Raw genomic sequence first — 14,412 nt, 5'->3', positions numbered from 1 at the left:
CAGTGTACTTATACAACACTTGGTGGTGTGGCCTACTACCTCTATGCCTGTGTGGCATAGACTGTTCTATATGTGGCTGTTGGTGATGGATTCTCACAATGTGGCACATGCCTATATTATGGCTGGCTTGTTCTCAAAACAAACTCAGCCCGATGGTCCTTAACCTTGGCTACACAGTAGTGTGATTGGGCCTTACAAACATACTGATGCTTTGGTACCACTCCAAAATACTTCATAGACTCTTCGGGTTAGGACTTTAAGCATCAGTACTTTGTAGAGCTTCCTTGGTGATCTGGTGGACCTCTAGGGTTGAGGAACACCAGTGGCAACAGATAGCTTCAAGTTGGGTAGAGGGCAGAGAAACTTCGTAGCTTATCTCTTCCATCTCTGCAGGTGTTACTCTGGAGACCTGAAATGCTAGTGGGCAATCTTTCCATAACCACATTGATAGTGAATTGATTCAGGTGGTTCAACTCAGCTTTGCCACACAGCTTCTCAGACTATAGGCTTCTTTCCCCTGAGCTTTAAAAAAGAAGAAGAAGAAGAAGAAGCCACAGTAGGTAATTTAGTCTGCTCATTTTCTTCAGGTAAAGTCCTTGGAGGACCAGAATCTTTAAAAAGTTAGATAATGAGCTTAATCATTCTAGTTTTTAATATAAAATACACTTTGAGGAGTTTAAGAATAGATTATCACCTTACACAACACTACATCTTATGTGCATGGTTTAAGGGTAATTTTCTGGTTGGGTTAACGTTGCTAAATTGCATTTCTACAAAAGGAAAGGACTGCCTATCAGTGTGGCTTCACTGAAATGCTCCTGTGTTTTGGGAAAGAATGAATTCCCAAGTAGGGGATGGAGGCTGCTGCTGAGTTTTCCTAGCAACTTCAAGTCTTCCAGATAATTCCAGAAGTATAGGGTCTTCGTCTCAGGAAAGAAATGGAACCTGATTTCAAGTGAGCATGTGCTGGTCACTTTCACATGCATGATTTCTTTTCTTTCTCATCAGAGTCCTCTGACAGTGAGTGCTATTTTCTTTCTTTCCTCCTCCTCCTCCTCCTCCTTCTCCCTCCTCCTCCTCCCTCCTCTTCCTCCTTCTCCTCCTCCTTCTCCCTCCTCCTCCTCCCCCCCCTCCTTCTTCTTCTAATGGGAAACTGAATTTAAGTACATCAGTCACATGGGGACAGAGCTGAATCTGAGCACCTTCCAAAGATGTTGGGGATACAAATGAGATAATGGATGTAAAGTTGAGAAAGGAGAGGCTTGGCAAAATGAGAACAGTAGCACTCAAACTCCAGAACTCTGGAGTTATAAATACTCCTGAGGCTCAGTCCCACACCACCCACCCTTTGGATTCTGCTCTAAGTGTCTGAGCAGCACAGTGAGGAACAGGAGTTTTAAAGACTGTATGTGGCTCTTGTCTGCAGCCTGGGCTGAGACCCACCAAGGAACAACCTCACCTAAAGTCCTGGATCTCACCTAAGGTCCTGGATCTCACCTGGCTTGATGCTTATTTCCACTGGTCTAGACTTTCAGAATACCTGTTTCAACATGCGTAGGTGAGGAAAGAAAGAAAATCCTTAGTAGACCTTTTAGAGAAGACGTTTATGTAGTTCCCTCATGAATGACCATGTACTATATTAAGGTAATCTATTACTGTAACCATTTCAGGGGAGGCATGATCATAGCTACTAACAAGGGTATCCAAGAATCCAGCACATGACACAGGTATATACTCAAGAATTGATACTATAAATGAGGTACAGTTGTAACCTGATTCTTTTAACCAGTCATGGTAGTTATAAGATTGAAATTTACCCAAATCATTTTAAATATGGGAGAAGGCTCTGAAATCCAGCTGCTTGGATATAAAGCCAGACTCCAAATATCCTTCATTCTAGCAGAGTAACACTGGGCAAGTGACTTTCACTCTTTGAACCTCAGTTTCCTCACCTAGGAAAGGAGTGATAAGAGTGTTTACCTTGAGGGGCACAGTGAGGATTAAAGACTAATTCATGGTAAATCCTTAGCACTGTGCTTTGCTTAGAACACAATGCACATCAGCTACTGTGTTTATTTCACCAGAGCACTTCCTGAAATGGAAATCAGAGTTCTTATATTGCTCCATCTTCAGGGGAGCTGTGTTAACATTCCAGTCTCATGCAATTCCAAACTCCTGGGTGATTTTTGTGCATTTTTGTAAGGGCCTTCCATGAGATTTCACAGAAACACCACAAATAAATATGATCTTAGAAATGGAGTGTACAACAATAGAATTTTTCTCTTTATGCAAAACAGTACTTAAGTGGCAATAAATGATTATTTTTATCTTGGATTAGTGTATGTGTTTTGCACACACACACGTGTGTGTATAAATGCAGGTAGAAAATGTCTATAGGTGGAAATGTTTTTTCCAAAGGTCATATGGCATTACCTTTGAAAGAGATGAAAACAGATGTCCAATGCTTCTTTTTTTAAAAAAAAAAAAAAATGCCAATATTAGAATCTATTCAGCAGTGAAGAGTAGACTGTGTTATCCTCATTGGAGATGATGCACTGTGACAGAAATTTGGAAATTCTCCACCTGAAGATGCAGCTCTGTGCTAGAGAGTGATGGTTCCAAAAGATCACAAGTCTCACAATGGGCTGAAAGAACCAACACCAGTTCCAATGAAAATCAAGCTTAAGTCAAGGTAATTAGGAGCAGACCCAACTTTGGATGAGGACTAGTGACTATTCATTCTGGATTACTCTCAATGCAAAATGGAAGGGTGTACTGAATTAGTGACTCAGGATATATGATATGCTATTAAAAAGGAGTTTAATGCAGTTTTTCTGAGGGTGTTTTCTGCTGAATCAGAGATTCCTACACTCTATCAGATACTCCTGATAAAAAGGAAGCTCCTGGGCTGGGGATGTGGCTCAAGCGGTAGTGTGCTCGCCTGGCATGCGTGTGGCCCAGGTTCGATCCTCAGCACCACATACAAACAAAGATGTTGTGTCCGCCAAAAACTAAAATAAATATATATATTAAAAATTCTCTCTCTCTCTCTCTCTCTCTCTCTCTCTCTCTCTCTCTCTCTCTCTTTTAAAAAAAAGGAAGCTCCTTTAAACAATTAAATTTGAGAAAAACAATACACCCTTTGCTGTTCTAAGAGACTCATGATACTGACACCATTATGTAAGGCATTGGTAAGTTCTGGTGTGAAGATCCTTGTTTAACTCCCAATCTCTTAAATTTGGCAGAAGAAGCCCCCTCTCTTACCCACCTATGGCATTCACAACTTTATTAAGGGTTACTTTTGGAAATAGTAGTCTAGTGTAAATAATCTTAAAGAAGGAACTTTAAAAATTCCCACTTATGTTTTAACATCTGAATCCAACTAACAACTATATGAATTTGATTTAGGAATAAGTCATAGTCTGTTTTCTGAAGAAGAAAAGTTCTGTGCAATAATTTCCTATGCAAAAAAAAAAAAAGAAGTAGTCATTAAGCAAAATGGTCTGAGAGCAAGAAGTATGGTGGGGGGCAGGGAGAATACAGAGGGGTTGGTTGTGGCAAGAGGAAGAGGAGAAAGTCATAGACATCTCTGGGAGGAACTGTGATGTTTATTAAAAAGATGGGAGTTTAACAAGAGTTAAAACTTTCCAAAGAGCATCACTTTAAAGAGAAGTGAACATTATGGTTAATTGTGAAATCAAGAACGGTGTTGTGTCCATTTCTGTCTTGAACTTTTCCTAAGTGTGACTGAAAGTAATACAGATAATAACTTTCCAAACTTGGGGCTCTGTGCAGAGATATGTGCCTTTGTCAAATTAGCTGATTAGATCATTTTCTCCAAGTAAATTGCTCTAAGAGGGGAGAGGAGATTTTTTCAAATGTGTCCCCAAGGTAAAAAGTGTCCAACTTGCTGGTAATTAAGCAAATGGGTGGGAAGAGCTTTGTTCCCTCTTAGTTCCTCTCCACCAAGGGAAAGAAGTTGTACTATCAGTGGGTTCAGTTGTGGGAAGGGCCCAATTACTGAAAGGAGGGTCAGACCCCTTCTTAAATCTCAGGAATAGCCAGACAATGAATGAAATCACCCTCAGGAGGCCACCCTAGCACCCCAGATGGTGCCCTGACACCTGCTTCTGCTCTTATGCTCTGTCATCCGATCACGATGCCCTGCAGAGGGGAAAGGCAGTGAAAGCGTACAAAACAGCACTGTATGAAATGCCCCTTTTCCCACACTTTGAGTGAGGGCGACAGCAGGCATATAAGTATTTCCAGGGCCTCAGCGGGGAGCCGAACTCTATCAGCAGGCCCAGCTCTATTTGCAGCCACTCCAATGGTAAGGAGTTTTTGTTCTGACAATCAGAATTCCAGCAAATGGTGAATGTTTCTTCCCGCTGAGAAGTGGGAAATTCAATAATACTTTGGCTGGGTTCACGCTGAGTTGCAAAAATAGAATGAAGTGGAGAGAGATGGTGACTGGAAGGGTGATAAATCAGTTAGCCCAGACCTTTCCAACCATTTGCTCTAGATCTGAAACCCTCTGCTCCATTTTCCAGGGTAGCAAGACAGTTTTTATATTTGTTCTCATAGTGTTTGGTGCTGTAATCCTTTGTTTACCCGAAGAAACAAAATTATACACTCTGAGATCTTAAAAATAACTATGTTCTATATTATTATGGAAGAATTTATATTATTTTGTCACAATAGGACCCTTTGCTGACAGTCTTTACAACATTAGGATAACTCAAAAGGCAATGTTGGCATTAATGAGCACTTAAACCTGGGCACATTTTTCTTCTGCAAACCAGCTAAAAAGTTTCAGAGGGTGCTCTCCATGAGGGCAGGGATTTCTGTCTTTTGTTCACTGTTACATCAGCAGCATACAGTAGGTGCTCTAAGAAATCAATGAATAGATATTAATCTGTAGAATGCAAAAAAGCTCACTCAGCTATGGGTTCTCAGCTACCTAGTGCAAAAGCCTACAGTGATCTCAGTTTTACTGACTTCCCATTAGGTATGATTTTTTATAATCCTTGTGATTCCTGATTCTATAGGAGAAATTTTAATAGTGTATTTCTTTTTAAAAAGCTATGTCACTAAAACCGGGCCACCATGGAAAAATCAGAAAGGATAAGCCACAATAAACAAACCTAGTGAAATAGCATGTTTAGGCTACTCAGAGATAACCACTGCTATGATGTAAATGACTGTTCTTTCAGATTTTCCTGGGCACACATATTTATATATTTTACAGTAATGAGATTAGATTGTATACATTGTTTTTTTTTCTATTACAGTATTACCTGAACGTCTGTTTTTGTTAGTAGACATCTATGTCATCTTTCCATGATGTCACAATAGTACGTTTTAAGAATATACCAGAACTTAATTCCCTATGATTGAATATTTAAGTTGTGTCTAATTTTCTGCTTCATCATAAACACGAAGCCTGTTCCTATTATTGGCAGAGATATGCAGAGCTGGTGTTATACAAAGGTAGCCTCTGTAATTTTACAGATGTGTACCCAGCCTTACCCTTCGAGCTGACCCACCTGTCTTCCTCTCTCTCTCTCTCTCTCTCTCTCTCTCTCTCTCTCTCTCTCTCTCTCTCTCTCTTTGCTGGCTTTCCAGGTGAGAGTTCAGTGGCTCCAGGGAGAGCTGGTTTGGGGGGCAGTGGCTCAGTGCCAGCTCCACTTGTTCTTTAGTGATAGTTTGATAGTTTTTTTTTTTTTTTTAACCTTTATTTACTGACCAAACACTTTTCAGCAGATATGGGAAAGGGTGATAGGAGACTAGAGGTGCTGGGAGGAAAGAATCAATCAGTACTTTACCTTCTTCTGTTTATAGAACTGTAGGTTAGATGATATATATTATTTTTACTACTTCTAATATTGTTTTCTGAAGTGCATACTTTATTCACATTTCCCTAGTTGTTACCTAGTGTCTTTTTTTCCTGTTCCGAAATCCTGTCCAGGATAACATATTACATTTAGTCATCATGTCTCCCTAGGCTCCTCTTGGCTCGGACAGTTTCTCAAACTTCTCCTTTTTTATGACCTTGAGGAATACCAACCAGTCAGGTATTTTGTGGTATATCCCTCGGTTGGGATTGACCTGATATTTTCTCATTATTAAAATGGGATTATGTATTTTCAGGAGGAAGACCACAGAGGTAAAGTTCCATTTTCATCACAAAATATTAATTTCCATTTCATAAGTCCAAAGATGCATACTACCAACATTGCTTATTCCTATTGATGTCAACCTCAGTCTCCTGAATGGAGTCGTGTTTATTGGATTTTTCCACTGAAAAACTGCTCCTTTGTCCCCTTTCTAGACCATGTTCTTCGGGAGGATATAATAATGTCCTGCCCACACTAAGGGGTCCTCTCGTTGTGGATAGTATATCCACATAATTTATTTGAAAATCTGCCTAAAAGATTTGTCTGTTCTCTCATAATTATTTATTTATCCAATCATTTATGTCAGTAAAGACTTATGGATGTTTATTTTATACTTTGGGTTACAATCTGATACTGCCTTACCTATTTTGGTGCTCAAATTATTCTGACTTGTACAATTTGGTAGATTTTCATTTAGAACTCTTTTTTTTTTTTTTTTGTCCACCATGGTTTGTTTGGTCTTAGTGACTTTTAATTTTATGGCTCTAAACATTCTCCCAGTCTATCTTTGATAGTTTTTGTTCTAGTCCTAGAAGGGACTAGAATTAATTTTTGCAAGGCGCTCTGATTCCTTTTACTGGAGAATGATGTTAGAAATCAAGATCTATGTGACAGGCATGTTCTTGCTACTAATGTTTCTAGGTCTGTAGCTACATCATTTCTTCTAGGACTTTTTAAATGATACAGGAAGAAAATGTGTGTACTAACCCATGTGAGTACATATTTCTATAGATATGTTTATGACACTATTAAGCTAAATGAGGTCACATTCATGTCTTCAAGTCTAATCCAATAGTACATGTATCATTCTAGCCTCCTTGTTGCCTATCTATAAACCAATACTTTAAACTAAACCAATAGTTCTTACCATCTGCTCTCCACTGATATAATTGTTCAATTCCAGACACATGCAGAGTGGCATTAGAATTGTTCACCTATACCTATGTGGGAAGCACCTTTATCAACAAACACAGTGCAGGTGTACAGCTTCTGTCCTCTGTGGTTTTACAGATTCTGCTAATATCAAAATTTACTTTGGTAAGCATTTTGTCTTCCACCCTCTACAGTGAGAATGTTTCCTGCATTTGCAACACATTCAGATTGTTTTGCTACATTTTGAATTCCATTCTGGCGTTCTCAGAACTTACTAAATAGCTTTTATTTAAAAAAAATAAAATCTCTCCTTGTTCTATAAAATTCTATGAGTTTTGACAAATATGTATTGCTGGGAGCCATCAGCCAAGTAGGTATGACAATTTCCTTGCCAGCGTACCCCCATGTTTCTTTAGTGGAAGGACTCATGGAAATAGGACATTTTGCAGGACATTGCATGTAAGGTGACCTTGCTCAAGGACCAGGGCGGATCCTTGTTTAGGGTGTCCCTGGTTTAGCATAATAGGAGATTAGGGTGTCCCTGGTTTAGCATAATAGGAGATTAGGGTGTCCCTGGTTTAGCATAATAGGAGATTAGGGTGTTCCCCCTTTAGAATAGGGCGTATCCTGCTGCCTGAGGTCCTCTTGAGTTCTTAGGGTCAGACAGTATATTTTGGGAGACAGAAGCCCAGTGGAGTGGATTTGGGCAGAGTGTGGATTTGGGCAGAGAACGTGGATTCCCCCAGAACGTGTTTGTAGACGGCCAGTGTGAGATTGGGAATAAAGAATTGCTGTTTGAATCTACAAGCTGTGTGGAGACTCGTGATTTGTGCCCAGCCAGAGACTGCGGCAATGTATGTCATGTACCTATCACTAGGATATCATATGTAATAGTTTCAATGCCCTAAAAATCCTCTGTTTCACCTGTTCAATCCTTCCTCTGATCCCCTGGAAGTCTCTAATCTCAACATCTCTATAGTTTTGTCCTTTCATGAACTCCACTTTATGGGATTATCTGGTAGATTGCTTTTTCAGAATGACTAATTTCACCTAGCAATGTGCATTTAAAATTCATTCATGCCTTTGTGTGGTTTGATAATATGTTTCTTTTTATTGTTCAATACGATTCCAATGTATGAATGTACTACAATTTCTTTATCCATTCACCTGTTGAAGGAGATTTCGGTTGTTTCCAGGTTGGGGCACTTGTGAATAAAGTTTTTATAAAACTTCATATGCCGGTTTTTACGGTGGACAATTTTCAGTCAATTGGGTAAACTCCTGGGAGCACAATTGTTGTGTCACATAAAACTATGTCTAGCTTCATAAGAAACTGTCAAGTCTTTCAAAGCGGCTGTACTATTTTGCATCTTCACGAGGAAGAGGGTCCTTGTTGCTCTAGATCCTTGCAAACAATTGATATTGTCAACTTTTTGAATTTTGGCTTTATGTAGATATGTAGTAGAATATCATTGTATTTTTAATTTACAATTCCTTGGTGACAAATTTGTTGAGCATCTTTTCCTGTGTTTATTTGACATATGTATCTTCTTTGGTGAGAATTCTATTCTGATCTTTTGCCCCTGTTTAAACTGAGTTGTTTCCTTTGGTGGAGCTTTAAGGTGTGTGTGTGTATGTGTGTATGTGTGTGTGTGTGTGTGTGTGTGTGTGTGTGTGTGTGTGTATAACCTTTATTTGCATTTTGCAAATATTTTCTTAATGAGGAACTTACAAGTAGCACTTTGGGACTGACTTTGCAACCCTAAAAGATTATATGCAATAGTACATGCTGTCTATGGTAGGATTCTGCCCACAGTGTTTGTTGTGCTATTCCCAATAGTGATCTCAGTGTGCTCTCTCATATCCTTAACCTCATCCATTCATTGTCAGGGAACCTTTATGTATAGGGTCATCACTATCTCTCTCTAGGAATTTCCTGCCTTTATGTACTTTAAGCCAATGATCAAATTGATAATGTGCTAATTCATCTATATTCAATAAGTTCCATAAGAATACAACTGTTTCTTTTCTTAAAGGTTAAAAAGAAAAGTCAAAAGGAAAGTTGCCCCAATATTTAGGTCCTGCCATGTCATTGTTGAGGTTAATGACTATCTGTCTTCCTTTCCATGGCCTTCAGTCATCAAGCCTCCTTTGCGCCATTTTAAACGCCCTGCTTATGCATCCAGTTCCTACGCACCCTCAGTTCCAAAGAAAACTGATGAGCATCCTGCAAGATACAAGATGCTGGATCAGAGGATCAAAATGAAAAAGATTCAGAACATCTCACATAATTGGAACAGAAAGTAGGTCAAGAAGAAGAGGAGAGGGAGTGAAGAAGGGCCACGTGCCTGCTTCTCTGACCTCACCGGCCACGGCAGGACAGCCTCCCAGACCCGTGGCAATCGTTGGGGCTGGCTCTGTGAAGGATGACTCCAACAAGGCAAAATGAAGCTGTTTGTACTTTCATTCTCCAGTAGACTCCTCGATCATTAGATGTTGGATCAATCCAGATGTAGCAACAAACTAGTAAGCAGGTTGTTATGTGTGGTTTTTATTGTTTGGGTCTTTCAAAGTCTAAGTTGGACCAATGGAATGATAGCTCCTGTTCATGGGGTGCGGGGGGATGAAATTCCTCCCCTGCCACTGTTTTCATCTCTAAGAGTCGACTTGCCTCAGTAAATATACTGGCTTAATATTCTTCATACTTAAGAAATGCATTTCTAAAATGCCTTTTTCAATTTTAACTATCTTTATTTAAAATTGAAATATTTACATGTAAAATTAAAGTAAATATGTAAATTCAAAGTAAATTGCTCTCAAAATAAAATTTGTGTTTCTGAATGTAATAATCTTAGAGGGAAAAGACCCATGAATTGTTGTGTTCATGCATACTTTGGAATTCAGACTTTACAAAATAGATCCAGGTTAAAAAAAATAATAATAAAAAGGTCTTTCTGATTTCTGATCACATGTATTATGCCCAGTAGTAGTCTCAGTGTTTTTTTCAAGGATTTGAGACTTTTCAGTGGATGCATTTGGCTCCTTTAAAAAAAAAAAATCCTCTATTTCTACCACAGTAGAAAACACTAGAAATCAGTGGCATTCTCAGGCCTTAAAGACTTCATATTTGAGATTTACCGCTAGAGATGTCAGTTTGGTTTGTAGTCCTGGGACAGGTAGGTGCAAAATGGTGAATGTAGCTTTAATTTCTTATTTCCATAGTTTTCTCCTTGAGTCTGAAGATTCCTTCCTGACAAACCGCATTATGAAGCCCTTTGGGACCCCAGTGCTCCCAGAGCTACTGGTGGAATAGGGGCCTTTATAACTCACCTTTCTTCAAGGTGGCATTTTTAGCTTTTCTGTGTTTTTCCCTAGAGTTTTTACTTTGGGAATAAAATCACAGAAATGGCAAGGAAAGGTTCAAGACCACAGTTAACTTTTGCTCCTTCAGAAATGGCCTGCTTCAACAGACAAATCTAGGTTTGCTGTTGATGAGATTTCCATTCTGTTCTGCCTCTTATTTCAGATCCCTGGTCTAACAGCATATTTTTAAAAAGCTTCAGTTTGCTTAACTAGAAAAATGAGAATCATAATACACACTCTGCATTTTGCGATGGAGATTAATGAACAATGTTGTAAGTTTCAGATTGCTATCTCTAAAACTGGTGGGTAATATTTGCACAAAAGAAGTAGCTAAGAGCATTCCATAGGCGGGACAAATGCTCCAGGACAGTCCCACAAAGGAGCAGTCCTCCGTAGCCACAACTTGCAGGACTTGATTGTCAAGGGTTTAGTGTCACTTTGTCCTGTCCTCACCCACAATTCATTTCCAATAAACTGCAGCTATCCAAGTTGAGCAAGCTCCAGAGTTTAGTGACCATCATGCTATTGAGCAATTTATTTATAATGTGCTTTCTGATGGTGTTTTGGGGAAATTTAATTGCTATACAAGCAGAAAAATCACTGTGACTTTTCATTAAGGAAGGCGATTGTTATTCTCAGCTCCCTGCCTGGTGTGTGGGTAAAAAGACCCTTTTGCAGGCTGATGGTGTCTCTTCCACCTGTATTAGGTTAATTCCTACCTGTTTGTCTACAGATGCTTTAGTGTTGGCTGTGCAGAGCTCTTTGGATACCCAAAGAGGAGGCATCCTTTGGTGATGCTCCATATCTCTCAGTCCCTTTGGACTCAGGTTTCAGATTTCAATGTGGCTGTGCTTTCTTGGCTGTTCTTCTTGAAGTTGGAAGTCATGTGGCTGAGGAAGAGAGTTGGTTCCTTCTGCATTCCTTTCTCCTAAGATGTTGTTTTTCAACCTTTGTTAATATTTTAGTTGGGCAAACATACAGATGTTGAGAGTCTGCAATGCTTGTAAAATGCCTACCATGATTTTTGCATGATGGATTGTATAGACATGCAGATTATATTCTTATAGTGAATAAAAAGATGCTTTTAAAGGATATTCTTGTTTGTGAGTCATGTTTTTCTGCTCTGGAATTCATTTGAAAAAATGTTAGATTTCCTCCATGTTTGGCACTATTCAGCCCTGAATATCTTGTCAAGGTGAATAGTATAACTTATCCTTTTCAATTTGATTCTTAATTGTGCATTTTTTTGTAATAATCTCCTCCTCCCTGCATACCCAATAAATTGTTAATATGAATAACCCATGTAATAGGACCAGACAATAGGAGAACACCTGTGTATCAACTGACTTTCTATCATTCCTGAATGAGTTATACAGCTAGGGTTTAAGAATTAGGACTCTGAGGCTGGGGCTGTAGCTCAGTTATTCTGGGAGTTTCACTGAATTACATAATCTCAGTCAACTATCATTTCCTCAGCTATAAAATGAGGATATTAGTAATACCCGACTCAGCCTAAGTCTTATAGTAAAGACTCAATAGACATTAGCTATTATTTCTTAGAGAGAGAGTGGTGTAGTAAAAAAAAAAATAGGCTTTTAAGTTAGAGAGCAATGTTCCCTACTAGTTGTATGAATCAGGTAGATAGTTTTTAATCTCAGTTAAAGGGCATTGATACTTTAGCTGTGCATTACCTATCTGGCGACTCCTACAGGTACCCATTTCTACATCATCTTGCACTGGAGTCTTCAATGCATTCCTACACTCAGTAGGAAACCCAATGCCCTCCCCCCAAGGTCCCCTGCACCTGTGTCCCCACACCCTGGAGTTTTGGGCCTCTGTCTGTTTTGGCTTCCTCTTGCTCTCATGTCCCTCTTCCTCTGAATACCTGACCAACTTCCTGCTTCTTGCTTTCTACAATGCCTATCTTTCATTTTGTTCCTGTTCACTCTATCCATCCCCCATACCCAATTGCTTTGTTATTCCAAAGTTCCACCCTGACAAGTGTTCTAACTGCACAGAGAAGATTCTTCTGAAGACTCTGGGTGATTGCATGGTGAAAGCCATTACTTCAATTAAAAACCAGACCACAATAACAACAGCCACAATGTCAGCTGGCCTTCCTTTGTGAAGACTTCTCCCAGACTGTGGCTTCCTTAAGCACAGGTGAGCTGCTGTCTCTTGGATTTCTTCTACCATCACCTTTCTCCTCTACAATGGTTTGCATTCCTGGGACAGCGCAGAGCGGTCTGCTTCTTACCCCGGACACCACTCAGATGTGGGCATTTTCAGAGTGTGTGAAATCACTCTGCCAATCCATGGCATTTACTTTGGGTCCCCTTAATATAAGCTCAAAGAACTCAAAGCTTCACAGTGACAGTTTTTCTTTTCAACATAATCCAATTCTTAGGTAAGACCAGTCCTTGTAAGAAAAAAAACACTGTAAATAGGTCTCTCCTTCTCTGACCCCCACCCTCTGACTAGAAGAATCTGCAGGAGATCTGGTTGTTTCTTTCTTTTTTCATCTAATTATGATACCAACTGCAGAAGGTTAGGGCAGTGACAGCGACTTATAGGTGCTCTGGGAACACTGATTTTCTTCTCTTGCTGCCACAATCTGATCAAGCCTTATCATGTGCACATTTGCTGAGCTTCTGAAGTAGAAAAAGTTCTCCACTGCTCCCAAGGTTATTTCTAGTTTCTGCACAGGATAGAATAAGGGTGGGGTGGGGTGGTTGATAACCATTATTTTTTAAATCTAGGATTTCCACCCAAAATACTGTTCCTAAGTCAGAGAGAAGGTCACTCCTCGTCTGTAAGAGTTTGTTTTTCCATTGGCTGCCAACTGCACTTGATCAGTTACATTATCTTTAATCATTTCCAATTAAAAAAAAATCCTAATGGGGCAACATGTTGATTTATTCGAAATCAGTCAAATGTTAGAAGTAAGGTTGCCCTAGGGATGGGGGTGATGGGGGTGGTGATGGGGTAATGCACTGGCTTCCTTGCTGGGTCTTGGATATAACCGTGAGATGGCCACAGCAAAGCTAGCTGAGGCAAGAGAAGCTACGCAGTACCAAAGATAAAGTGGGATTGCTGATGACAAGCATTGTTGTTAAGACTGATCTGGGAGACTTAGGAGCATTAATTATACTTTTGTTATATTCAGAGGACATGAAAAGCTGCTTTGGGGGAATAACAAGGAATAATAACTACAGAATACTCTCCTGACTTGCATGCACCCATTAACCTTCAACTTGAATTCCCCGTGGATCCTCCAAGGCATGCTTTCTTTGGCATACTTGAAATAAGATGTTCAGTAGATCTGAGCCTACGGAAGTACCTCACCTGGGAAACCAGCCACTATGGAAACAGCTCACTTATGATCATTACCCTTTTAGCAGCAACTCTTATGATTTCCTGTTTAAAGGAAGATTCTAAACTTTAAAACCCAAAGATAAAAGAACAGTAAACAAATAAAAAAGAGAAATATGTCCAATTAAAGTGACTAAAAACTTGAAATTAAAGCACACTGCTCTAGGAAAATAGATTTTAAAATTCATTTAATATTTTCATTTAATACCAGGTTCTAGCTATTTTATATATGTTAATATACTTAATTCTTTTAAGTAAGCCTGTGTGAGAAGACTTATTGTCCTTACTAATGATTAATATATTGAGGCTCAAATGGCTTACATTTTTACAAAGTGGAATTCAGTGGAGGACTTTCAGTCACACTGCTACTTATTTTTTCTGTACACCATGTTGCTTCTCCAAATTCTCCACGTGCACCTACATCTTTGTTTAGCCTACTCACCTTCATCGTGAGTCTCCCAGAGTTCAACCATGCTCATGTCATTCCAACACAGAATCAGAACCAGCAATAACAGCAGGATCCTTCCCCACACACGGAGTGTTATTTTCTCTCCTCATCTTAGACCAGGATTGTGCCCTTTATTTTGAAACCATGTCATGAACTACAGTTGGACCTCCATATTTCTGG

General features: G+C 39.4%; 1 protein-coding gene across 3 annotated transcripts in view; it reads left to right on the top strand.

The window, feature by feature from the left end:
- Pde1c (phosphodiesterase 1C) overlaps positions 1-11,396 on the top strand; it is a 511,610-nt gene extending 500,214 nt beyond the window's left edge. For 2 of the 3 annotated variants that reach the window (XM_076863774.2, XM_076863776.2), the window contains one exon: positions 9,187-11,396. In XM_076863774.2, coding sequence (XP_076719889.2) covers positions 9,187-9,356 — 170 coding nt within the window. In that variant the 3' untranslated portion in view covers positions 9,357-11,396. The remainder of the gene's footprint in view (positions 1-9,186) is intronic. The other variant, XM_076863775.2, reaches the window with a different exon arrangement.
- Positions 11,397-14,412: the final 3,016 nt, after the last annotated feature.

Source organism: Callospermophilus lateralis, chromosome 1, assembly GCF_048772815.1.
Source record: "Callospermophilus lateralis isolate mCalLat2 chromosome 1, mCalLat2.hap1, whole genome shotgun sequence".
Lineage (NCBI taxonomy): Eukaryota > Metazoa > Chordata > Mammalia > Rodentia > Sciuridae > Callospermophilus > Callospermophilus lateralis.
This window is presented reverse-complemented; position numbering and strand designations above follow the sequence as displayed.